General features: G+C 35.9%; 1 protein-coding gene across 5 annotated transcripts in view; it reads left to right on the forward strand.

Annotated features, from left to right (window-relative positions):
* LOC120780294 overlaps nt 1-24721 on the forward strand; it is a 50280-nt gene extending 25559 nt beyond the window's left edge. For all 5 annotated transcript variants that reach the window (XM_040112582.1, XM_040112584.1, XM_040112581.1 and 2 more), the window contains 3 exons: nt 12113-12500; nt 23769-23944; nt 24003-24721. In XM_040112582.1, the coding sequence (XP_039968516.1) occupies nt 12145-12500; nt 23769-23944; nt 24003-24568 (1098 nt within the window). In that variant the 5' untranslated portion in view covers nt 12113-12144 and the 3' untranslated portion in view covers nt 24569-24721. The remainder of the gene's footprint in view (nt 1-12112; nt 12501-23768; nt 23945-24002) is intronic.
* Nucleotides 24722-25977: the final 1256 nt, after the last annotated feature.

Below are 25977 nucleotides of genomic sequence, written 5' to 3' on the forward strand. Positions count from 1 at the left end.
CATGCTGCTCAAAGGCGTTGAAAACCCAAACGCTACATAGCGAAAATCACAGTAGGGTACTATTACCCACAGCAGTTGTCTCCATCGAACACCGAGGAGAACTGTTTAAACTCAGAGCCTTAATAGACCAAGGATCACAACGATCATTTATAGCGTCTAGGGCACAAAACAGGCTACAGTTACCAACAAAACTGGCCAACTTTGAAATCGCGGGAATGGGCGGAAGAGTAGTACAAAACTCAAATAAAATCTGCCCCATTACCCTAATTTGCCCCCAAGCGGATAAGCGCATACAAGCAGAAGCTATTGTTTTACCGCAATTAACCAACATGCTACCAAGCTATCATATAAATAGCAAGCGTTGGCAAAAGGTTTCACACCTAAAGCTAGCAGACCCAAACTGCAACACACCCGCTCAAATAGATCTTCTATTAGGCAGCGATCTCATACCACAAATAATACTCGAAGGTATTGAGAAAATTACTAATACACTTCTGGCGCAAAATACCATTTTCGGATGGGTCCTAAGTGGACTAATTGCGGAACCAGTCGCAACATTGACAACTCAAGTTGAGGAAGTCTCAAATGAGTACCTCAATTCACAATTGAGAAAATTTTGGGAATTAGAAGAACTCCCCCCCCCCCCATATCAGTCACAACCCCTGAAGATCAGTATTGTGAGGATTTTAACAAAGCCACAACTACTAGATCAGAAAACGGTCGGTACGTCGTACGACTACCACTTAGGCAACAATTTCCTAACACACTCGCCTTAGGTCACTCTCGCACCTCTGCAATAATACAGCAGTTTCTAAGTATAGAAAGAAACAACTTACTTAGAAAAGGTGAACTCAAATCAGAGTATGATGGCGTGTTAGAAGAATACCTCCATTTAGATCACATGGAGGAAGTAACCACAGGGGAGAAAATCGTCAACGGCAAATACCACTCCTTTTATCTGCCACATCACGCAGTAGTGAAGTCAGACAAAAAAAAACAACAAAAGTAAGAGTTGTTTTTAATGCCTCGAAAACCACTAGTTCAGGGAATTCCCTAAATGATATCCTATTTACGGGACCCACACTCCAACCAGACTTAATGCTTCTGATATTAAAATGGCGTATATTCAAATACGTATTCAATGGGGACGTTGAAAAAATGTATCGGCAAATAGTCGTATATAAAGACGACCAAGATTTTCAACGTATTATGTTCCGAAGATCCCCCACCAGTCCTTTACGCGACTTCAAACTGAAAACAGTTACATTTGGCGTTAACTGTGCACCATATCTAGCCATTCGAACACTCCACGAATTGGCAGACAACACAAAGTCAGAATTTCCTTTGGCAACTGAAGTGTTGAAAACTCAAACGTATGTAGACGATATTCTGTCTGGAAGTCACACTCTTCCACAAGCATACGAGGCCTTATCACAGGTAATAAAAGCCCTCAATTCCGCCGGGTTTCCATTAAAAAAGATTACGGCAAATCACCCAAATACAATCAAAAATATTCCAAACGAAAATTTGTTGGACACTAATTTCCTTATATTCGAAAAGGAAAGTACAACAAAAACATTATGCATCCAATGGAATGCGATATCGGACCAGTTCTCATACACGACAGAGTCCATATCCGCATTATCAGCCACCACAAAAAGACATATTTTATCCTCGGTGGCAAAACTTTTCGACCCCGCAGGATGGCTTTCGCCAATTAGGATCCAAGCTAAAATCTTAATACAGGAACTATGGCTAGATGGAACCGACTGGGACGAACAAGTGAAACCTCTTCGCTTAGAAAAATGCTCCCAGTTCGCAAACAATCTGAATGATATTTCTCAGATACAAATTCCACGATGGGTAAACTACTCCCCCGAACACAAAGTCGAATTACATGGCTTTTGTGACGCCTCAGAAAAGGCATACTGCGCTACTATCTATGTGCGCACGCAAAGTGACACCACGACCACAAGCCACTTATTAGTAGCAAAAGCAAAGGTGGCACCTTTGAAAACTATAAGTCTCCCACGACTTGAGTTATGTGGCGCACTACTACTTTCAAAATTAGTAGCCATGGTGCAAATGCACTTAAATATGACAAAGTGCAAACTATATATGTGGTCCGATTCAGAAATTGTACTAGCCTGGTTGGAAAAACCACCACATGCATGGAAGACGTATATTTCTAACCGAACGTCTCAAATTCTTGACCTAGTGGGATCAGCCACTTGGCGTCACGTAGCCAGTGCTGACAATCCTGCCGATCTAGGTACAAGAGGGTGCAAGCTACTGCACCTTGCCACTACCACCCTCTGGTGGAATGGCCCCCGATGGTTGATAGAATCTCCTGATTCTTGGCCACAATCCCCCATGCGCAACATTATCGCCCCAGAAGGTCGAAAAATCGCCACCTTTCACACATTATTGGATGATACCGACATCCTTGAACGATTTTCATCGTTTCCAAGAGCTCTCAGAGTAGTTTCTTATATATTCAAATTTATAGAACAACTCAAAAGCAAAGTTAAGGGATCACATAATTTCCCATGCAACACAGTGACGCACCTAGAATTACAAAAGGCAAAGGTCGCACTAATAACATATACACAAGCGCGCTATTTCAGCCGCGATATATCGCTACTAAGATAATCGAAGCCGATTGATAAAAAGAGCTCACTCTTAGTCCTCAACCCATTTCTGGACACGAAAGGTCTGCTTCGTGCCAATGGTCGGCTTGCTAATTCGAGCCTAACATATAACGAACGCCATCCCATACTAATCCCAGAGAGGTCACCATTTGCCACACTGTTCCTCCACTACATCCACATTTTAATGCTACACGCCGAACATCGTCTCATGCAACAGATGGTACGCCAGGAGTATTATATCCCCCGTTTTAAGCCGCAAATCAAGAAGTGCATCTTCACGTGCAAGATTTGCACTATGCACAAGCAGAAGATGCGAACGCAGATTATGGCAGCACTTCCACCGGAACGCTGCAATTTCGCTCTGTCTTTCACCACAACAGGTGTTGATTCCGCTGGGCCTTTCCAGGTAAAGGCGTCTATGTTAAGGTCTCCCACTCTCATGAAAGGCTATGTGGCTGTCTTTGTATGTTTCACGACAAAGGCAGTACACCTTGAGCTATGTAGTAATCTGACGACGGAGGCTTTTCTCGTGGCATTTGCTCGCTTCGTCGCTCGACGTGGCTACCCATCAAAAATCATGAGCGATAATGGCAAAACCTTTATCGGAGCTCAACGAGCCACAGAAAAGCAATTTGTGGATTTTTTAAAACAAGTGTCACCCGACATCGGACAAAAGTACGCCCCACAAGGTATCAATTGGCAATTTATACCCCCAAGCGCTCCTCATATGGGCGGTTTATGGGAATCAGTTGTAAAAAGCTTCAAATCCCATTTCAAACGGGTAGCTGGAAATTATAAATTCAATTACGAAGAGTTCACGACGTTATTAAATCGAATTGAAGCCGTTCTCAATTCACGGCCACTCACAGTACTATCGCAAGATCCCTCAGATTTCACCGCCTTAACGCCAGGGCATTTTCTAAAAGGAGCACCCATCCTGGCCATTCCTGAGCCAGGCGTGGAGTCGCTATCTCTATTAAATCGATGGGAACGAATTAAAATTCTCCATCATGATTTCAGCCGCCGATGGAAAGACGAATACAAAAAGGATCTCCACAAAAGATACCGCTGGAAGACTCCTCAACAAGCGCCTAAACTTGGAGACTGTGTCCTCAAGACGATTGTCTACCCCCCACCGAGTGGCGGCTTGGCCGCATAGAAAAGCTACATTACGGCTCCGACAGTCACATACGAATCGTTGATCTCCGTACGCAAAACGGAACGCTAACCAGACCGCTCGTGAAGCTATGCTTTCTGCCAACTTCCGACGATCGCGAATCCGAAAACCGGAAAAACTGAACCGATAATATCGCGATATAATAAAATCACTAAATTAAATACGAAAACGAAAAATACGCAAATATAAACCGTAAATAAAAATAATAAACCGTACGTAAAAATAACAAACCGTAAAGAAAACTAACAAAAAATGGTCGATCCATGCGACGGCCCATTCATGCCACATATCGTGGCACGATTGCCAATATCTAATTGTATGACAGATGACGCCGGCACCGGTACCGGCAACCGCGTCGGCAGCGGTCCCTCAATCCGCACCTCGTGGTGGCACTCGACCACCACTACTCCCATCACGGACCACGGAGACCCTAAGGTGCCCCATCTGTCGGCGCCCACATCGCCTGCATCATTGTGGCATATTCAGGGGTATGCGACCCGTGCAACGGCAGAAAGTTGCCCAGGCCCACGGGCATTGCCATAACTGCCTGTCACATACCCATGGGACTGCAGCGTGTGAATCACTAGGGCTGTGCCAAATATGCCACAGGCCGCATCACACGCTGCTAAATCGCAGCACGGCACGCGAAGTGAATCGGACACCCATCCATCGCGGCCGCATACCCCGATTCCAACCCGCAGCTCGTGCCGCACCCCAGCGGAGCGCAACATCATCGCGGCGTCGACAACCTGGGCCACCACCTCGTCGGTCTACGGGCTGAGCAGCGTTGTGGCTACGCTGCAACAGCTGCAGCGCCTTTTAGGCTAAACAGTCGTTTAGGGGGGCCGGGATGGCTAAATGAGCACCTGACCCCCCTCTTAATATAATCAAGCTACACCCCACTCATACACACCATACTCAACACGACTACACCATCTACATCATCCACATCATATTCCACACATCTACACCAAATTCACATCCACACCTCTTATTCAACACGTCATCATTTCATCATCATCCACTCTACACCTTTCACACCACACATGAGGACACCAAACACAAGTAACAAAAGGGACTGGCGGACGGGCCAGCCTTGCTTTTTTACTACGATCCGCGCGCATATACGCATCTACCGGCATCTCTTATCCCGCATTTTTTAATTTGTTTCGCCATCAAGGTCATCGCTAAAACCACTGGTAAGTGCCGCGAGTTTTTTATAAAAAAAAACCTCTGATTTTTACATATACATTAGGAACCAATGATGATAGCGGAATAAAACTTTACACAAATACGGTACTTGAAAAATATGTAAATGACGGATAATGAAATCTCGATTATCACTTTATCATGCGAGAGTATAAAATGTTCGGTGACACCCGAACTTAGCCCTTCCTTACTTGTTATTTGATAAAACATAATCAGTTACAATAGCAGTGGGGCCCCACTTTTTAATTTGCCCCAGGGCCCTTGGTTACCTAGCTACGCCACTGGAACTAATAAGAAAATATGTTTGGTAATCTTATAAAGATGAACAGTTGTATGCATCACATAATACTAAGCGAGATGGATATAGGGTTATATACATATGCAAATGAACAAGATGACAAAAAAAGTTGAAATCCGTGTGACTGTTTGTCTGCCCGTCCGTCCATGTGGGCTGTAACTTGGGTAAAAATTGAGATATGTTGATGAAACTTGGTTTGCGCGTTCCTTACTACAAGTTCGCACATGGGCGTAATCGCACCACTGCCACGCCCACACAACGCCATTAACCGAGAACCTATAAAGTGCCAAAACTAAGTACTAAATTAAGAAATAAAACTGAAATTTGGGTTTGAAAAAAAGGGCGTGGTCCCGCTCTGTAATAAGTTTAATGTACATGTCTTCCAAACCAATAAAGCTACAATAACCAAAATTGCCCAGCACAAATATTAAAAACTTCTACCGACAATTTGAAAATTAATGAAATCGGAAGATAACCCGGCCCACTTTCCATATAACGGTACTTTTAAAAATTACTAAAAGCGCAATAAATCAATAACTAAATACGCCAGAGCATTATATTTTACCTCCGAAATGGTATGAGAGGGCTTAATGGGAGCCAGTGAGAAAATTGGACGATGGGTGTAGCTCCGCTCACTTTTTGGTGAAACGCCAAAACTCAAGCCCCAACCGAACGATTTCGACAAAATTTAGTACGAAATCAGAGAACAACCACACTTATTTTCTATGTAGCACAATTTAAAATTCCATGCGACTTTGTATCGCATTTGTATCTCAATGGAAATGAGAGAGCGTCTTTTACTCATAGTAGTGTATGTTTGTGAAAACTTGACCTATCCCCTACATAACTAATATCAGGATTTTCGAACATCCGGCTAACTTTTGCTCTATATGATTGGTTTTTAGTATATGGCATACAAGGTGTAGTCCAAAGTAAACAGGACTTTTTGGATCTATATGTCCTGGTGCGTTAGTATCTGCTACCTTTATCGATTTCCAGTGAGAATTTCATGACATTTCATTGATCGGAAGTGAAGTTATTGCGTTTTAAGTGTCAGTATGTTTGTGTTATCGGTGCGAAAATGAGCTTCGAACAAAGAGCCAACATTAAATTTTGTTTTAAAATTGGTAAAACTTTTACCGAAACGTTTCAGTTGATGAAACAAGTTTATGGCGATGATTGCCTATCCCGTAGCAGAGTGCACGAGTGGTTTCAACGTTTTCAAAGTGGTCGTGAGGACAAAAATGACGTTCAACATGTGGGCCAATATGCGTGAATTCATCAAAAATCAGCCAAAATCATCATGGAAATCCATGGAAATGGAATTGAGCATCTCCAAAACATCGAAATCGAAATCCAACATTCGAAGGACGATTATTTGACCAAAAATCACATTTTAACCATTAACCACTCCCCGTATTCACCTCATATGGCATTGTGCGACTTCTTCATTTTCGGAAAAATACATTTGCCCTTGAAAGGAAAGAGTTATGCAGACGTAGATGCCATTCAAAAGGCTTGCACCGGCATACTGGCGGTCATACCGGCCAACGAGTTAAAACACTCTTTCGACATGCCTTTGGACCATTTTGAATAAAATAAATTGATTTTGCCGAAAAAACCATTTGTTCTGTTGTTTTTTAAAGTCCTGTTTACTTTGGAACGCACATTGTATTAATAGTACGTACTGTCAGCAAAAATAGATAAAATCAGGTCGATACTTACCACAACTCCCAGTACTACATACGTACTATAATGATTTTCGTTTTTCTAACAAACCTTTTGTCCAAGGCATATGACGGTTCGATCCTCTGGATGACGTTTTGTACTTTAAGGTTGATTATTGCAAGTTGCAAGAGTATAAAATGTTCGGTTGCACCCGAACTTAGCCCCTCTTTTTTTATGAAAATATAACTGTGTTAGCATGTATGCAACTTACTTAACAACTCGTAAATTAAACTACTTTAAAAGCAGCACTAGAACAAAAAAGCAAATGAAAGTATGTATGTAAATTATTTTTAAATAAAAATTATATTTTATTGTAATACTACAGTTTACACAATTTATTTAAATAAAAACTCAAAAAAAAGGTGAAATATAAAATACTATTGTCAATCTTTTGTAATGGTACTATTCTGCTACCATTTAAAATCTTCTTTCAATCTTCGGGATAGATTTCAAAACCATTTTTTTTTGTGCGTCAAAAAAGTGAAAAATATGTTGAGTTGGAGTTAAAAAATATATTATGTGGTAAAGAAATATTATTTTTTGCTGTTACAAATTAAATGTAAATTGAAAATTTCGATCTTATTTAAGAATCTCTATCTGCAAGTTTACAAAAATTCTGCGGTGGCGATTATCATTGATTTCTATAAGTTCGACTGCAACCTGTGCTTCGGAAGTTTGTGAGATATATACCGTACATAAATTAAACCTATTAGAAGCTGTGACAAATATTGCGGTGCAGTAGTTATATCATTTTATAGTTTGTTGCTTAAGTTATTTTGTGGTCAGATTATGCCCTTTCAGAGAGCCGAATAATGCGTATGTATAATGATTCGATTTTTATTTGCTCAAAACACTGTATATTTTCCCCTAAAAATCGGAAAAATGTATTTTTTACAGTATTCAGTTTGTTAAATGAAAAACATCAAAAACGCTAACTAGAAATGAAAAAATAATCTTTGTTACTTGCTTGTTCGATTTCTGCTTCTGTGGTTGATGATTGTATTTGACAAAGCAAGTTCGGCTTTCTCTTGCGGTAGTTTTAGAAATCAATATTTCAAATAACTTTTAACTATCATAATTGTCTTCTATGTTTCCACATTCAATTCAGTTTTGTCTGACGTCCATGTTTTGTTTACATAAAATATATTCAATGATGATAGAAATTTCTTTTTATTCGCAATCGAAGTTTTTTGAGATGAGGGAGTAGTTTCCCCCTTAACAATAATAATAATAATATGAGCAAAATCAAAGTAACGCGTGTTAATAGAACGTTCTCAAAAAGACAAAGAACTAAATTAAAAGTAAATAATACTACGAAATACAGTATAGATCTGATCATGAAATAAGCAAAGCCTCCCCCTACCACACCACTCTATTGGGAAAAAATTTTCGTACCACACCTAAGAACATCATGCACTCATACTTCACCACACGGGACAACACAGCACACCACAACATCGCGCTTGTACACCACCTCACATAACAAAAGGGATTTGATGATAGCCCCTACTCCGCCTTATCTGTCCCTATGAATGGATCGCTTTGATTTGGTGTATTGGCGCTCAGTGTCGTGTTTTGACGGCTAGCCACGTTTGTACATACATATATCAAGTTTCATTAAGATATCTGTATTTTTATTCAAGTTTTCAACTTCCTTGTAGTTTTTGCGACCGTTCGTTTAAATTTATTTTCTTACGAATACTTAGCAGTGTCATAAATTTTCCGTCTTAAACATACAATGCATATAACGAGCACAAAGTCGAAAAAATACCGCTTTTAAACTCTGTCAGGGGTGACTGTCTGTAACTTGAAATTTGAGATCGTAATGGTACTTTGTACCAGTGTCTATAGTAAAAAAGAAAGGACGAATTCGTAGATATTCGTAATCGAATTGCAATTCTAATAAGTTTACCCTACGTATCTGTTAAAGCACTAATGCCACAGTAAGAAAATTTGAACGAAGCCTTACAAACATTTATATTTATATATTTATAAAATTGTTTGAAAATCACTTCTCAAACATTGTCAAAAATCGATGATATAAGCCCTTCCGTTTCTCTGCCTCAAATATACCGTGTATATTAATTTTGATTTCTCAGCTGACTTTGAACCGCTTCAGTTGGTCAAAATGTGTGACGATTTAATGAAATTAAGTGACAAAATTTCTTAAAAATTATGTGGTTTAGCGTTGAATATGTATGGAGTTGGTGGAGACTTTGGTCCAAATCTCATATACCTAACATAAAGAATTCCGATCCGTTTGTTGATGTTTTTCATATCAACTTAATGTATTTAATTTAGGGTGAGTTTATTACTTTCAAAATAAGTTAATATGATACCCAACTTGATTACAAACATGATGAAGTTGAATCCTATCGCTATAATTTTAAATTCTTGCGACATGTTGCTACATCGTATGATGGGCTTGTTCACCCCCTATAGAATTGCAATTTGGCACAAAGGATCGCGGTTGAGGGAGAATCTGGCGATTAAAACTTTTGAAAAAGTGTGAGTGACTCCACCCCCTAATTTGTTTATTATACATATAAGCCCTATAAGAACTTCTACTGATAGTGTGAAAATGAATGAAATCAGAAGATAACCTTTATTATTTTGACATCGCGATTGAGGGGGAATCTGGTGATTAAAACTTTTGAAGAAGTGTGAGTGACTCCACACCCTAATTTGTTTAATATACATATCTCTTAAACCGTTCAAACCAAAATAACAAATTCGTCCAAGATAAACCCTATAAGAACTTCTACTGATAGTGTGAAAATGAATGAAATCGGAAGATAACCTTTATTATCTTGATATTCTTATGTTATGGTGCGATGTGCGCGAAATGGGACTACAACCACGCCTAGTTCTCACATAACAAAATTTTAAATACCATTTGATTCTTTCATTTTCTAGAACACAAATCAAGAAGCAATTAATATAATGAAATCGAACCAAAACTGTTCAAGCCCCTAGGTGCCAAATATGTGGACTCCAGAGTCCATACTTGACGTTTTACCGAAAATATCGGTCAATGTATGGGATATAGAATTGAAATTTGGAGATAATCCTTTCTTGATAGTAGTATGTCTGCGTGTTAAAAATGAATTGAATCGGGTCAATACTACCTTTAGCCCCATGTATCAAATATAAAGACTTGTGAACTTCCGGGTGACTTTATATCAGCCAAAATATGAGTCATTGCAATGAAAATGAAAGAGCGTGTTTTACTGATAACAGTGTATTAAAATTGGGCGAAAACTTGACCTAGCCCCCATATACATAACTAATATTAGAATTATCAAACATCTGGCTGACTTTACCCCATATGATTGGTGATTGTACATGAGGAACCTTGATGAAACTTTGAGAGTATTTTATTAGTCTGTGGTCTTTAAATTACTTTATTGATAAAAAAAATAGGTAAAATTATATCAATACTATCTCTGTATTGTTTTATGTACCACCTTTTCCGCACTCACCGTGTATTTTTCCCAAAATTGAAAAGTATAAAACACAGGTATATATGAAATGAACTCAAGAGGTTCGCAAACTTGTAATGCAAATGTACTTTCGGATTTATTTTCACAAAATAGGTATACAGTATATAAACGGCTTTAATTTTTAAATGAGATGCTCGCAAAAGAATTTAAAATAAAATTAAAATTTTCGCCTCACAAAGGTTACAAAATATTTTTTAGTTAACGATGATGTTCGCAAAAATGGTAAACGTTCGCCAAAAAGGAATCGAGTTGATCAGACCGATGTCGTAGCGCAAAAAGTGTTTTTTGATCAAGTTGTCTGTCCTCTTGTACTTTGATTCGGCGAAAGTAGATGATGGTGTGTGATGTCATTGTGTGTGTGTTAGAGCGTGGTGTATAATGCGAGGAAAATGATGATGAGTGTGGGGAATGTGGCGTACCAATGTTGCATACAAGGATGTGTGGGATGGTGTTGGCGGGCAGAAGTGGGAAGGCTGATACCCATTTAGCCAATCTCCTTTATTAAACTTCGACTTTCTTACTTGTTTCTATTATGATTTGTATATTATCTACTCACATATAATAACTAGTTATGTATCTGCTTTTGCTGATGACAGAATTTTTGCCTGATTGAAATTATAGTTTAATTTTTATAACGGTTTGAACTTGTAACAGAGCTTATGTCATGAATAAGTACATATCTACATACATATAGGGTTTGTACGGAAAGTAATAGGATTGAGTCAATTTAAAAAAAAAATATTGAACCAATCGTTACAATTATTTAAAAACCTTCAAAATAGGCTACTTCTGCATCGATGCAGCGCTACCAGCGCGATTTCCAAGCATTGAAGGGGTCACGGAGGGCATTTTCCGGAATAGCCTTGAGAGCCGAAGTGCATGTTGCTTGGATCCCCTCTGTCGTCTCAAAATGCTTGCCTTTCATCGGCATTTTCAGGCAAGGAAACAAAAAAGTCCGGGGGGCCACATAGTCACCTGTGATTACGTTATTCAAAAACTGGGGGCACTTTCACATATGTTCAAATTTTTTTGGCACACTTCCACTCGCCGCAATTTTTGGTCGTGAGTGAGCACTTTTGGGACCATCTTCACACATACATACATACCTTGCTCATGTTCAAGTGCTCCGTCACAAAGTCATAAACCACAGTTTTTAATAAATTTAACATCTGAGCAATTAAGGAAATACTTAGTCGACGGTCTGAGTTCAAAACTTTGCACATATTAGTCACATTGTCGGTTTTTGTCAAAGTCACAGGTCTGCCAGCACGGTCTTCATCAGCGACCTCTTCCCAGCCTTCCAAAAAAGCCTGGGAAAATCAGTCCTATTACTTTCCGGACAAACCCTGGATAGTAAATACAGATTTATAAGTTGTCAAAATAATATCAGATTTTCAGAAAAATGCAAATTTCACATTCATGAGAAAGTTTTTAATAATCTTAATGGATAATAGGTTTTTGATAAATAAATTAACTATTTATTTGCTTTTCCGTTGGAGTAATTGTTTAAATAATTTATATTGCGCATACATCTACTTACTTCTAGGAATTAAAAGGATAATTGTACCTCACAACTAAATGATGTGTTCTGTTATTAGCATTGCGCTCTTCTATTGGTTTATTTTCTATACCGCTAATTTACCTCAGTGTTGTGGGCACGGACGATTGATTGAACCGCCTAGTAGAGCGTCAGCATGGCGATATGGATTTCAGACGCCACCAAATTACAATGACCACGAATTATATTGCGGTGGATTTACACGTCAATGGAAGCAAAACAATGGAAAATGCGGCGAGTGCGGGGACGCATGGGATTTACCCAAGCCAAGACCACATGAGTCCGGTGGTTTTTGGGGAAAAGGAGTAATCGTAAGGAAATACTCATCAGAATCTGTTATGCTTATTCGTGTTGAACTCACAGCTAGTCACATGGGGTACGTAAACCGCATGCCTTAAATACATAATAAGGAAAAGAAAATATAAAGAAAATATATGTATATATAAATAAATAGTGGCACTCATTTAATATCGCAAACTTGTTATCGCAAAATATCTGTTAATTTTTACATGCAATTTGTCGCAAATTATTATACATACATTCCGCTGTTTACTCTTTTCTCGCGTTTTGATTTCTTCATTTTAAATTGGAAAATGTAAGCACATTTAAATTTAATAATAAACTATTTTAAAACGAATCAATTAAATATTTATAGAAAAAACGATGACGGGACAATGAAGAACAGCTGACTTATTTCGCGTCTTGCCACTATTATAAATGCCACATCAAATGAGAACCCTAAAAATATTTTTAAATATGTACATACATATGTATATACAATCTTTATAACTACCTTAAATGGTAAAAAAATAATCATAACATTTGTATATTACAGAATAAGTTTTATAAGCTTTAAAAACGTATCATAACACTTTCAACTTGATTTGAAGTCATATATTTCGAGTTTTGATAAATTATTTTGCTATCGAGGAAAAAATTACCATATCAGCAGGATTCTTGCACAAGGTTGTGTCGATAACCCAAAAACACCAATTTGTCAAAAGTGTTGTAATCAATGGGTTTTATGATTTTAAAATTAATTTTTCAAACATTTCAACAAATGAAAATGTGTTGAATGCGAATTCATTGTAAATCATACAAAAGTCAAAAAGCAAACAAAAAATTGATGAAAAAAAACAGAAATAAAGTTGTTTTGACATTATGGATTAAATTATTTTTCCGTAATATGAATCACGCTCTGAAGTAACATGGCCTTGTATACATAATTGAATCAAGTTCATCTGGTATATTACAATTGTCATAATAATAGTTTTTTCTTCAAAAGACGTCTTTATGTGGCACTATAAATTAAAAATTTTGAGATTTTCTTTCAACAATATTCATTGCGCTGTAGATATAGAACAAGAATAGAGATAGAAGCTAAGAGACGGATGTTGAATTCATTTATAAACATTTTACAGACCCACGGAAATGCATACATGTCTTAAATGTTTTCATATTGCGAGGGTATTTAAAAAATGAAAATTATTATAATCTGGATTGCCTGCCAATAATGTCATTGTTTCTTGTAGGCCGTCCGTATCGCTTTATCTCCAGATTGTAATATTCCTTTGACTTTGTTTAACGGTGGAGCATGCTTTAGAGGCTTCATAAAATCGATTTTTTGAGGATTTTTTTAGGAGGAAAAGAAATAATTGATTAAAGCGGCATTTGTAGGGCTTATACTCGTAGTTATATATTTAGATATATATTTAGGAGCGAGCTTTCAATCTAAACGGACGTGTCTTCGTGCGCTCCGTGGAAACTTACTAAAAAAACAAAAATAAAAATAAAACAAAATAAACAAATATTAAAAAAATGCATTAAGTGCAAGTGTTAGGCAATAACGCCGAAAGTGCAAATCAAAACATAAAATATTACAAAAGAATCAAACTGTTTACAAACAATAAACATAATAAAACAACTAATAATAAAAGAAATAAAACAAAAAATACAAAAGCATGAACGCAGCTTTTGACAGCTGCACGACTACACGACTGCAGGCCGACAGTTGTCGTTCTCGCTAACTTCAATATCCTCATATTTTTGCCAACGACAGTAGAGTTGACAGTAGAATGGAAGATAGCAAGAGGAGGTAGAGTGGTGATGCCACTAATATGTAAAATGTAAAATTATTCACAGCTCTAACAAACTTGATGTTATTTTACAAATAAAAGCATAAAATAGCTATATTATAGCTCTATTATATCATTTGTAATAACAAGTGATAATTTAAAGCAAAAATATTTACCTATTTACTTATTTTTTGCATAAAAAATTTCACTTTGAACAAAATATTAAAATTTCATTGAAAAGTGAAAGGTATTAGTATGGCCACAACGAAATTGTGTACATGCAAAATGGACAACTGCGTTGTTTTGTGTACATGCCGGCCATTGTGTTGTTGTTGCTTCTCAAAATGTACATGTAGTAAGATGAACAACGACGTTTTCAGTTCACTGTCGTGCCGCTGCAGTCTGTCGTAGCCATTGTGTTTACACTTTGATGAACAGAGCTGAGCATTCAATGAAAATTGTGCTCAGAAATATACATACATTGCTATTACAGACGTACATATGTCGCTCTTTTGCTTATATTTTTATACGTTTACATGCAATCATATCATTTGATATGAATATCATTTTGCGAATTTTTGTGAATTCATGCAAAATTTATAACATTATTTTTAAATTATGGTATTTTCAAGGTAATATTTGCAATTAATGTCCAAATATTTCTTATCTTAGATAATATAATATAATTTCATATTAATGTATATATGCTATATACATACATATATGATATGCTATCTACTATAAAAGCTTAATACATATATTACAATAATAATATATGTAAATTACACCTCTTATTATTTAAAACTTTCATTCGCATCTATCCTGCAGATATGTATGCAAGTACAAATCAATTTCAAATCCATATATTATCATTTATCAGAAATATAAAATGCGCGCGCTGCTCTATATGTACACACATACATATATGCATATGTGCGTATGACATTTTCACACAAATAATGCATACACAAACCTACAGATATACATATCTGCGTACACATGTAAATATGTCGCACGTAAAAATTACAAATATTGTTCTACAATCGTCTCAAACATCATCATACATACTTGTACGCATACACATTAGGGTGTGTCATTCTGAGTCAACCTTTTTTTTTTCAACTGAAAAACAGGCTAAAAACTTTCGAAAATGTGAAAAAGAAAGTCACTCAAAAGATGAGCTCTTAGTATTAACATTAAGAGGTGCCTATTTCAAATTTTCTGTTTTCCATATAAATTACATGGAAAAAAAATCATTTTTTTTTGTGGTGGTTATTGTGCGGAGGTTATTATATGTGCACGCGATGGCTACCAGCAGGTAGAGGTAAACTCGATTCCGATTCTACTGGAAAATCGATTTTTCTCGTAAAATCCAATACTTTAGGATTTAGTTTCCACCACTTCCGAAATCCAGTTGTAAATGTTCTTTGTATGTTGTCAATGCGAACATTATTGGGAACCGGTAAACTCCAATGGGAAACATCTCTCAAGTGTTGCGCTTGATCGGTCGTCTTAATTGATTCTGTATTGTAGATGTTGCTATCTGAATGTGATTTTTCAAAATGTGAATCATTACTTTCGTCAGCAGGAGACTCGGGTACTTTACTTGAACTTTGGCCGCTATCTGCTTTTGTGACATACATATTTGAAAAGAGATCCAGACATGCTCTGAATTTCATCCATTTTAGCCTTTTTGGCTTTTCTCTGCTGAAACCCGCTTTGTCTTTTCGAAGTATGAATTCTCTGCGGCATATTTCGTTCTGGGTATCCTAAAAATATTGTTATTTAGTAAGTGATACGTTGATTTCATAAAGAAAAAAATAATATCTGTTCTTAAAAATTAATTTTTTTTTAATCAAAAATTAAAAGCTGATATAATAAATTAATAACTGAGATAGTAAATTTTACAACATATTAAATAATTATATTCATAACATCAAAAAGTACTGACTCGATTTAATTTATTACCATTTGGTTAAGAGAATTTAAAAAGTATAAAAAGAAATTCTATGAACTGTAGTACAATAAGTGCTATGTCAGCATTGAAATTTTTACTAACCAATATAGTACCTAATATTTTTTTTTAATCGATTCTAATAATAACTACACAATTTATAAATAATTACTATTCTCTTTACAAATATTACAAATACTATCTGTAAGAATACTTATACTAATTTTTAATATATGTATAGTAAAAAATACTTTCTTGTTTTTCTAAATATTTTTATTTTCTGATGTATAAATATTGATATCTATTCTAGTGAAAAGAATAATATACAAACTCGAGATTTTACTATACGGTTTGTAAAATTTAATTTGAGGTTAGAATTTGTTATATAATATATTCTAACATTTTTAGAAACAACTAGCTGACCCAGCAGCCGTTGTCCTGCGTGAAATTATGTGTTTTGAAATGAAAAGAAAGTTAAATTTACCATTTAATTTTTGTTTTTATTTTTCAATGTAACGCAGCTTGATAAACAACATTTTTTGGTTTCTGTTCCGATGTACAGAAAAGATGGTTTTCCAACTCGTGAGCACGCCACGGCCGTGTGAAAAACATAACATTTCCAAATTTATGCCTCACACTATGCGACTATCTTTAGGTGATTGTCATCTCACATGCAATTTTCACTGGAAACGAAATACGTTTGAACTGAAATGGGAAATCGTTAGAACTCAAAGGAATTCGTAGAATCAAGCATTCTGCCCCTTGTATTCGATAGGTGTGTCACAATCAGTCGGGTTCCAGTACACAGTTTCGTGGCATGACGATTGCGAAACATAATAACGACTGATCCTACTTTGAGACGCAAATGATGCGGTGGCATACCAAGCCTGTCCAAAGAATTTAGAAATACCACTGGATAATTCACGGAGCCGTCTTCATTGTCAAGACGATCGATCGATTTATATGAGCGCAGGTCTCCCGGAATTTGACTTTGAATCTTCCAGTTTAAGTCAACAACATCGGTATTTTTGGCAGCTAGCATTGCGCGTGTACTTAAGGAATCGTAGGTGCGATAATTTGGCCAATGTCCGAACATTTGTGATGAGTTTATCTTTCGTCAATTGACAAAGGGAAGATGGAATTGATATCGAACCACCGGAAGTATCAACCGAAATTCTACCATTTCCAATTTTTAGCGAAGGCCATGTAAAATGTCTTCGGCAATGTCTTTTTTGTTCGTATCCCATAATTGACGCGGATTTGAAGGCTGATATGTCGAAATGATTATCGCGAAAAGTGTGCGAACTTCATTTTCATTCCAATGATTAATGTGTTCTAGCAATTGTAATTGCTGGCTTACTTCTCCAAAACTTGCACACACCGTAACATTCACAGTAAGCAATGACTCAAATAAAGTTGAACCGCGTACATTAATCAATAGCAACCGAAGGTAGAATAGTCGTCGTTTTTCGAGTGGATTGTGTAAATTCGTCCTAATGCATTAGTTGAGAACACATCTGGATTTCAATCTACTGGTTGGCCTTGCTTTCTGCGCAACTATTTCTTCGACGATGCATTCCATGTATAATATCAAGGTATTTCCGAATAGAGCAACGTTCTCGCAAACGGATCACTGACGAAAGTTGAGAAAAAACTCGTCAATGTTAATTTTGTTGCTGGCGGTGTTTTCACAGGATGTACTGTATTCTTTGAGTTGAAATACACATTAATATAAACACATAAATATCATGGAGTGACATAACTACAATATGTAGTTGGACATATGCTACCGCGGAGTTTTTTGTAGACATTATGATGCTCTTCAATATTGTTTTACATTATTTTGTTCTATCGCTAATAGTTTCGGCAGCGCATTCGACGAAAGACATTTTAAGACTAATTTTTCTACACCTTCGGTTACATTGTTCAAATTTTACCAAGGATCCCTATTTTTGTTCAAAATGAAATGTAGCCTATGTCAAATTGGAAGAATGTAGCATTCTATTGGTGAAAGAATTTTTTAAATCGGCCCAGTACTTTTTGAGCCTATTCATTACAAACATACAAACATACAAAAATAGGTACAAATCTTTCCTCTTTATAATATTAGTGTAGATACTGTCATTTTTTTTTGTAATGTCGATTTCTAGTATAATAACGTTCGATAGATGGCCAAATTGGAAAAATCTCTCAAAACTGAATTGTTATAAAATAATTTTATAAGTCAATCTAGCAATGTCCGTGGTACTCCATGTTCCCTTGCGGAGCATATGTACTTATGTCAACGGTAGCGATAGGTCAACCTGCAAACACCGTAAGACGAATTGTTTTGGAATGTAGAGCAATATCTTGTTCTACATTTATATTTATCTGAAATAAGAAGCTACTCACACGCTGTGTCCGTAGCATACGCATAATCAAATAAAAACAAATATCAAAACACGCTTCGGTATGCTTCCACAAGAAAATTTGTAAACAACGTATCAAACTACACCGATGACGTATGTCTCTAAGCTGTATTTCAATTTTTACTATCCGCTGTTAGTAATTTTTACTATACAAGAATATAAATTTTCGTAGAAGAGGTTTTGAATATTTGTTACACAAAATACTAATAATTGTAATGATATTTTATTATTATTTAAAATGCAGATAACACAATTTGCGATACAGTTTTTGATTTTTATAAACTGGTTAGTAATTTTTCGAAACCTTAGTTATTATAATTTATTTAACCGAGGAATTTAATTTTCGTTTAGGCTTAGTAATTATTCTTAAATTTAATCCTGTTTTGAGATTACTAACTAAATATAGTAATTTTTCTAGAATATTATAATAAATTTTATTATATTTTTTTCTCCGTGTACTCGTTACGTTACGTTATATACATAAATTAATAATCCTGCATCTGGGTGTAAAAATGTATTTAAGTAGGTATGACTAGAAAATAATAGCAAAAATACTTTACTTACCTTGTTTATTTTCTTCAAGAATCGACTATTAACTCGGTTTTATACAAACATTGTTGTTTTTAATATCTAATAATTAACAAACACTTTGCACTAAACTTTCACACGTTCACGTAAAAGAATATTGAAATAAATGCGGTCGGAAGCAAGAGAAATTGCTCAATCCCAAGCGAACCAAGTAACATATCTTGGTATTTACCTAGATAGAAGGCTCACGTGGAGAAAACACATCTCGAGTAAAATAACATGTATGAAGAGCTGCAAATTTAAATTGGCTTTTAAATAAAAACTCCAAACTTAGCCTAGACAGCAAAGTGCTTTTATATAATGCGGTCATAAAGCCGATTTGGATGTACATATGGCATTCAACTGTGGCGTACGACCTGTGCAACTAATATTGATATAATACAAAGGTTCCAATCAAAAATGCTTAGAACTATCACGTGTTCACCATGGGACATGCGTAACGAAAATATCCATAAAGACCTTGGTATTCCTATGGTAAAGAAGGAAGTAGAGGACAGTATAATTAAATATATATCTAAACTCCGAGATCACCCAAACCCTTTGGCTAATGCTTTGTAACATTCCTTCGATCAAACATGCCTTAAGAGAAGAGATGTGCCTGCGTACTGAGGAGCAACGTATCACCAAAGCAGCTCAATCACTTGAGCATAGATTGAAGATTTTATAACTTAATGTTAGGCTTTAAGAAAAAGCAGATCCAATAAAGAAAATAATTGTGGAAAAAAAATATTTAGACATCATTCACAAATTTTTTGATGCGAAATCTTTGATATTCTGCCTTTGAGAAGCAATTGCCCGATGCACCTCGCATGGGCATTTGTCAGACGGCGGGCAGGATGCAGGTCGCAATTTCTATCGGAAACAAAAAAATTCAAAGAGATTCATATTTTGTAACAGTTTATCTTCTAGCCGAACTAAAAAAATTCCAAAAAAAGTGTAAAATTTAAATTTTTTTAAATTGAAAAAAAAACTGTTTTTTTTATGTTATATCATCAACAATGTCAGCCTGGAAATCCTACGTAGGAGAACTCTTGCCAACAGGTGCTACTTCGGACAGAGTAGGCAATTGAGAAGTAAAGTTCTCTCTCGACGAACAAAAACCAAACTCTATACTCATAATTCCCGGCCTGCTGTATGGTGCAGAGGAGGGATAATGGGATGCCCAATTTATTGCAGTGTGAGAGCGCCTCAAAATAAGCGTTTTTTATAACATTTTCCATTGTGGCCACATCGAATAAAATAAGAATTTTTGGGCATTTAAATTAAAAGACCCAACATTTATTACGATTGAAGATTATTATATATTGGACTTTTAATATATGGCGAAACTACTTAAATCCTTTTTATGATTTTATGATATATTAAAATAACTAACTTTTGATATTTCACTACTTAATAAGGTGAATTAAGCCTGTTATTTGTAATTGAAAATTAATTATTCTATGCATCAAATAGCAAAACGTTTAAAATATGTTTAAATTTTGCATTTTCTTTGATTTTCATTTTTTTAATTTTTATTAGCGATCTTGAACGGCGGCAACAAATTCCTCCGTTCATATATATTTTTATACTCTCGCAACAATGTTGCTAACGAGAGTATTATAGTTTTGTTCACATAACGGTTGTTTGGAAGTCCTAAAACTAAAGGAGTCAGATATAGGGTTATATATACCAAAGTGATCAGGGCGACGAGTAGAGTCGAAATCCGGATGTCTGTCTGTCCGTCCGTCCGTCTGTCCGTCCGACCGTGCAAGCTGTCGCAGATATCATGATGAAACTTGGTACACGAATTCCTTGGCTCCATAAGAAGGTTAAGTTCGAAGATGGGCAAAATCGGCACACTGCCACGCCCACAAAATGGCGGAAAGACCATAAAGTGTCATAACTAAGCCATAAATAAAGATATTAAAGTGAAATTTGGCACAAAGGATCGCATTAGGGAGGGGCATATTTGGACGCAATTGTTTTGGAAAAGTGGGCGTGGCCCCGCCCCCTACTAAGTTTTTTGTACATATCTCGGAAACTACTATAGCTATGTCAACCAAAGTCTACAAAGTCGTTTTCTTCAGGTATTTCCATATACAGTTCAAAAATGGAAGAAATCGGATAATAACCACGCCCACCTCCCATACAAAGGTTATGTTCAAAATCACTAAAAGTGCGTTAACCGACTAACAAAAAACGTCAGAAACACTAAATTTTACGGAAGAAGTGGCAGAAGGAAGCTGCACCCAGGCTTTTTCTAAAAATTGAAAATGGGCGTGGCGCCGCCCACTTATGGACCAAGAACCATATCTCAGGAGCTACTAGACCGATTTCAATGAAATTCGGTATATAATATTTTCTTAACACCCTGATGACATGTACGATATGGGTCAAATCGGTTCACAACCACGCCTTCTTCCAATATAAAGCTATTTTGAATTCCATCTGATGCCTTCTCTGTATAATACGAGTATAAACATTAGGAACCAATGATGATAGCGGAATAAAACTTTACAAAAATACGGTATTTGAAAAATATGTAAATGACGTATTATGAAATCTCGATTATCACTTTACCATGCGAGAGTATAAAATGTTCGGTGACACCCGAACTTAGCCCTTCCTTACTTGTTTGGTATAATTTCAATCTGGCCGTTCCAGCCATTCCAATTGCAAAACGTCAAAACCTACACAATCCAGTCAACTGTCAAAGTACGGTAGGTGAGCGGTTCTCACATTTCCAGTGACAGGAGAGTTGGGGATCTCTTTATCTCTTGTGCAGAGGCTTAGACGATGACAACAACTGATGAGTTGACGTTGCGAGTTTTCGAGAGAAAAGTTCTGCGAAAGATTTACGGTCCTTTGCGCGTTGGCCACGGCGAATATCGCATTCGATGGAACGATGAGCTGTACGAGATATACGACGACATTGACATAGTTCAGCGAATTATAAGACAGCGGCTACGCTGGCTAGGTCATGTTGTCCGAATGGACGAAAATACTCCAGCTCTGAAAGTATCCGACGCAGTACCCGCTGGGGGAAGCAGAAGAAGAGGAAGACCTTCACTCCGTTGGAAGAACCCGGTGGAGAAGGACCTGGCTACGCTTGGAATATCTAGTTGGCACCACGTAGCGAAAAGAAGAAACGAGTGGCGCGCTGTTGTTAACTCGGCTATAATCGCGTAAGCGGTGTCTACGCCAATTAAGAAGAAGCTCGGTCACTATTTCCCTTCTAGCTTCGAAAATATTTCGAATTCCCATCTATATCTTTGGTGGCATATTCTTAGACCATTTTTAAATAGATTTAGCAAAAAAACAAATTAATTTTTTGAAGCTTCTAAAGCAGGTCCCTCCCTTAATTTAGACAACCTACAAATAAAATTAATTCTTACTTCTTTTTTGTTTTTAGGTCAGTGATCTGTACCGAGTTTAGCCGAACATTTTATACTCTCGCAATTAGTTTCAGGTGTCGGTAAAACTTTATACTAAAGAATTAAGGATGATATGCACGTACTGAAAAAATTTTCCTTGGTTTCATTAAGGCACCCCACATACAATCACCAATTATATGGAGTAAAATCAGCCAAATGTTCGAAAAATCTGGTATTAGTTATATAGAGGCTTGGTCAAGTTTACGACCAAATTTATCCATTTCTTGCACAACTATATACTTTTATGAGTAAAATACGCCCTCCCATTTTTATTATGATAACCCACATGTTGGCCGATATATGCGATAAAACTGAACTATAGATACTGAATCCACATTTCCGATATTTGGGGCTTGAAAAGTTTTGGTTGAATTTGACAAATTTTTGGTCATAAATTGGCGCACTTTAAAAGAATTATTAGTGCAAAATTGCACTGTGCTCTGAGATATAAATGTAAGAAGAATGTCTCGTACCAAATTTAGTCGAAATCTGTCTTTTGGGTCCCGAGATATTTTTCCAGTGTCGGTAGGGTTGCTTAAGGGATTTTTGCCGAGCTTTGTAGCTTTAGTGGTCTAGGATATGTGTATATTAAAACTATTACCCCTACGTACACTTATACGTTTCCAGTTAATGGCGTTTTGTGGGCATGCCAGTGGTCTGATTACGTCCATCTACGAACTCCGTCTTACTTTTTTTGCGAAGGAATATAGTTATTAAGTTTCATCAAGATATCTTCATTTTTACTCAAGTTACAGCTTGCACGAACGGACAGATTTACATACAGATAGTCACTCGGAATTCAACTCGTCGCATTATCATTTAGAATGTGTAACCCTACATCTATCTCGCTTAGATAGGTGATGCAAAACTATTATACTCTGCAGCTACATGTTGCAAGAGTATAAAAATGTTATGACAGAATTTAACATTCATAACTCAACGAAAATGGGAAATGAGTTCAAACATATTTGATATCTGATTAACATATACTATTGGTTGTAGATTGACTTACTAGTTTTATTACTCTATTTTGCTTCATGACCAAGATATTCGTATTAAAATCAACCTAATCAAATGAGGATATTATTCAACTAAAGTGGTTAAATTTGATTCATTATGCATATGAGGGAAAATTCGACCAAATATTTAGACCAATATTATTCATATGCACTTAATATACATATATTTTAATTACATTTGTAGGTATTTTGAGTTTCGCATTTGCTCACAACCATATGCACAGCAGGAGTGTTTCGATCAACATTTATTGAAAGTACAGTCAGGATTTCCGAGTCAATCAATATCAACTGATCTTGAAACTAGATTTTATCCGAGAAATGGCAGTTTAATATATAATGTTAAAGTCCAACTTCCTAAAGGTAATGATGTGAAAACCTAAATAAATTTAAATTTTGAACTAGTTATATTCCTCGATAGGTTTGAACTGTAATCACTGTGTGTTGCAATGGCGTTATATAGCTGGTAACAACTGGGGTATTTGTCCGGATGGAAATGGTGCTGTAGGCTGTGGACCACAAGAAGAGTTTCGCGCCTGCTCTGACATCGTTATAAATGGTCACGAATACAAACCGGATTCTCCGTCCGAACCAAGGGCAACAGAAAGTCCAAAACACAGACAGACACCAACCAAAGAACACTTCGATGAATTTAATTATATCAAATTGATAATTTCATTAATTTTGCTAGTAATTTTCTTTATGACAGTAGGCGTTGGGTTTTTGTTTAGAGCGAAAATTAAACGTTATATCAAAACCAATTTGTATACCAGACTTCGAAAAGCCCACCCGTTCTCATTAAGTGATATTGCGTCTAAGCCGGAACCATCTTTAAGGACTATCTCGTCTTCTATGGAAGGTAAAACTTCAAATTCTGCTGAAATTAAGTCTAGTTTGACGCCACCAATACCGCCACCAAGATCAAAAAGAAACCTTCATGTTGAGAATAATCGCTTATTTTCTCAATCTTCAAACTTAGAAATATAAAAATTAAATAAAGAATATTATTTATAAAATAAAGTTAAAAAATATATATGGGGTACTCACAAGCCGTCGTAAAACATCGTCAAATCGTAAAATTATAAATTTTTGCACTTGCTTAAAAAAATTGTTGTTATATTTCATACAAAAATGAGTTTACACATTTACAATTATCAATGCTATATTTAAATCGTTATAACTTATAGCTTTATGAGACTTGTGAAAACCCTAATAATCAAAATATTAAATTTTCAATATTGACAAATTTTTAAGTTTATTATGTGATGTTGAAATGAAATATATTTGCTCGTGATAAAAGAGTTCACCGCAAAATTTAGTAATTAAAGATATGTTATTTCTTTGGTTTAATTTTTTGCGATCTTTAAGATATCAGAATAAGTTAAAAACTGGCAACATTTCATGCCTTAAAAAACAACAGTTTTAGTCAAAGCCTTATGACTTAAGACTGAATCAATTCAACAAAGAAATAAAAAAAAACATAAGTATATCTATAACATAAACAGAAGTTGATTGAAATTAGTATTGTAACACCGGTCCAGAAAAAGTATTTGCTTAGCGTTGTTTATAATTCTATGTAATTAAGGCTTAATTAAATATATACTGTTTAAGCATTCCTTACATACATTTTTTCAATAGTCTTGCGGAAAGCAGTGCAATAACAAAACATCCAAAACATTGGGTGATCGTTTACCTCCAAGAGAAGTAGATCGAAAATTTAATTATTTTGAAAACTGATGCACTTTATTGCTTTAACGTTACCATTTGTCAAAATTTTTTAAAGCATTTTTTTATTAGTTTGAAATAACTGTAAGATCCGATTTTTCCCAATAAATATTTATTACATACCGTTTAACATATCTTTAATTAATTTATTCAATTTATATACATACGTATATACGTATATATACATGTGCATATAGGTGTTTGTCATTATAAAAATATGTAAATCCAACATAAAAATGTCTTTTCAATATTAGGATATTCGAAAATATGTATGTATTTTACAATATGAATTTGTAATAAATTTGTACATAATTGTACTAAAGAAATTCCTTCTTTTTTCAATATGTGCTTTTAGTAATCTGTACCTCTCATCGTATAAGGGTTCCTCTATTGCTTGACTCAGTACTGTTGGAACATATGTCAAAGATGGGTATCAGACAAAAGTAAATACATCATTTTTTATAGTCTGCGATAAAGGTTAAAAAGCAATCTAACGGCTGAAAATGTGTTTATGGTTCTGTTATTGTAACAGTCAAACACGCGCAATTTTAGTTTATTCGATTCCGTTCCAGTAATTTTGATGTAAAATATGCACCGCCCTTCGAATCGGGGAAAATATCGATAATGTAATAGAAATCGTGGAGGTCGGACTTCATGTAAGAACTGTTTTG

Source organism: Bactrocera tryoni, unplaced genomic scaffold (assembly GCF_016617805.1).
Source record: "Bactrocera tryoni isolate S06 unplaced genomic scaffold, CSIRO_BtryS06_freeze2 scaffold_25, whole genome shotgun sequence".
NCBI classification, from domain to species: Eukaryota; Metazoa; Arthropoda; class Insecta; order Diptera; family Tephritidae; genus Bactrocera; species Bactrocera tryoni.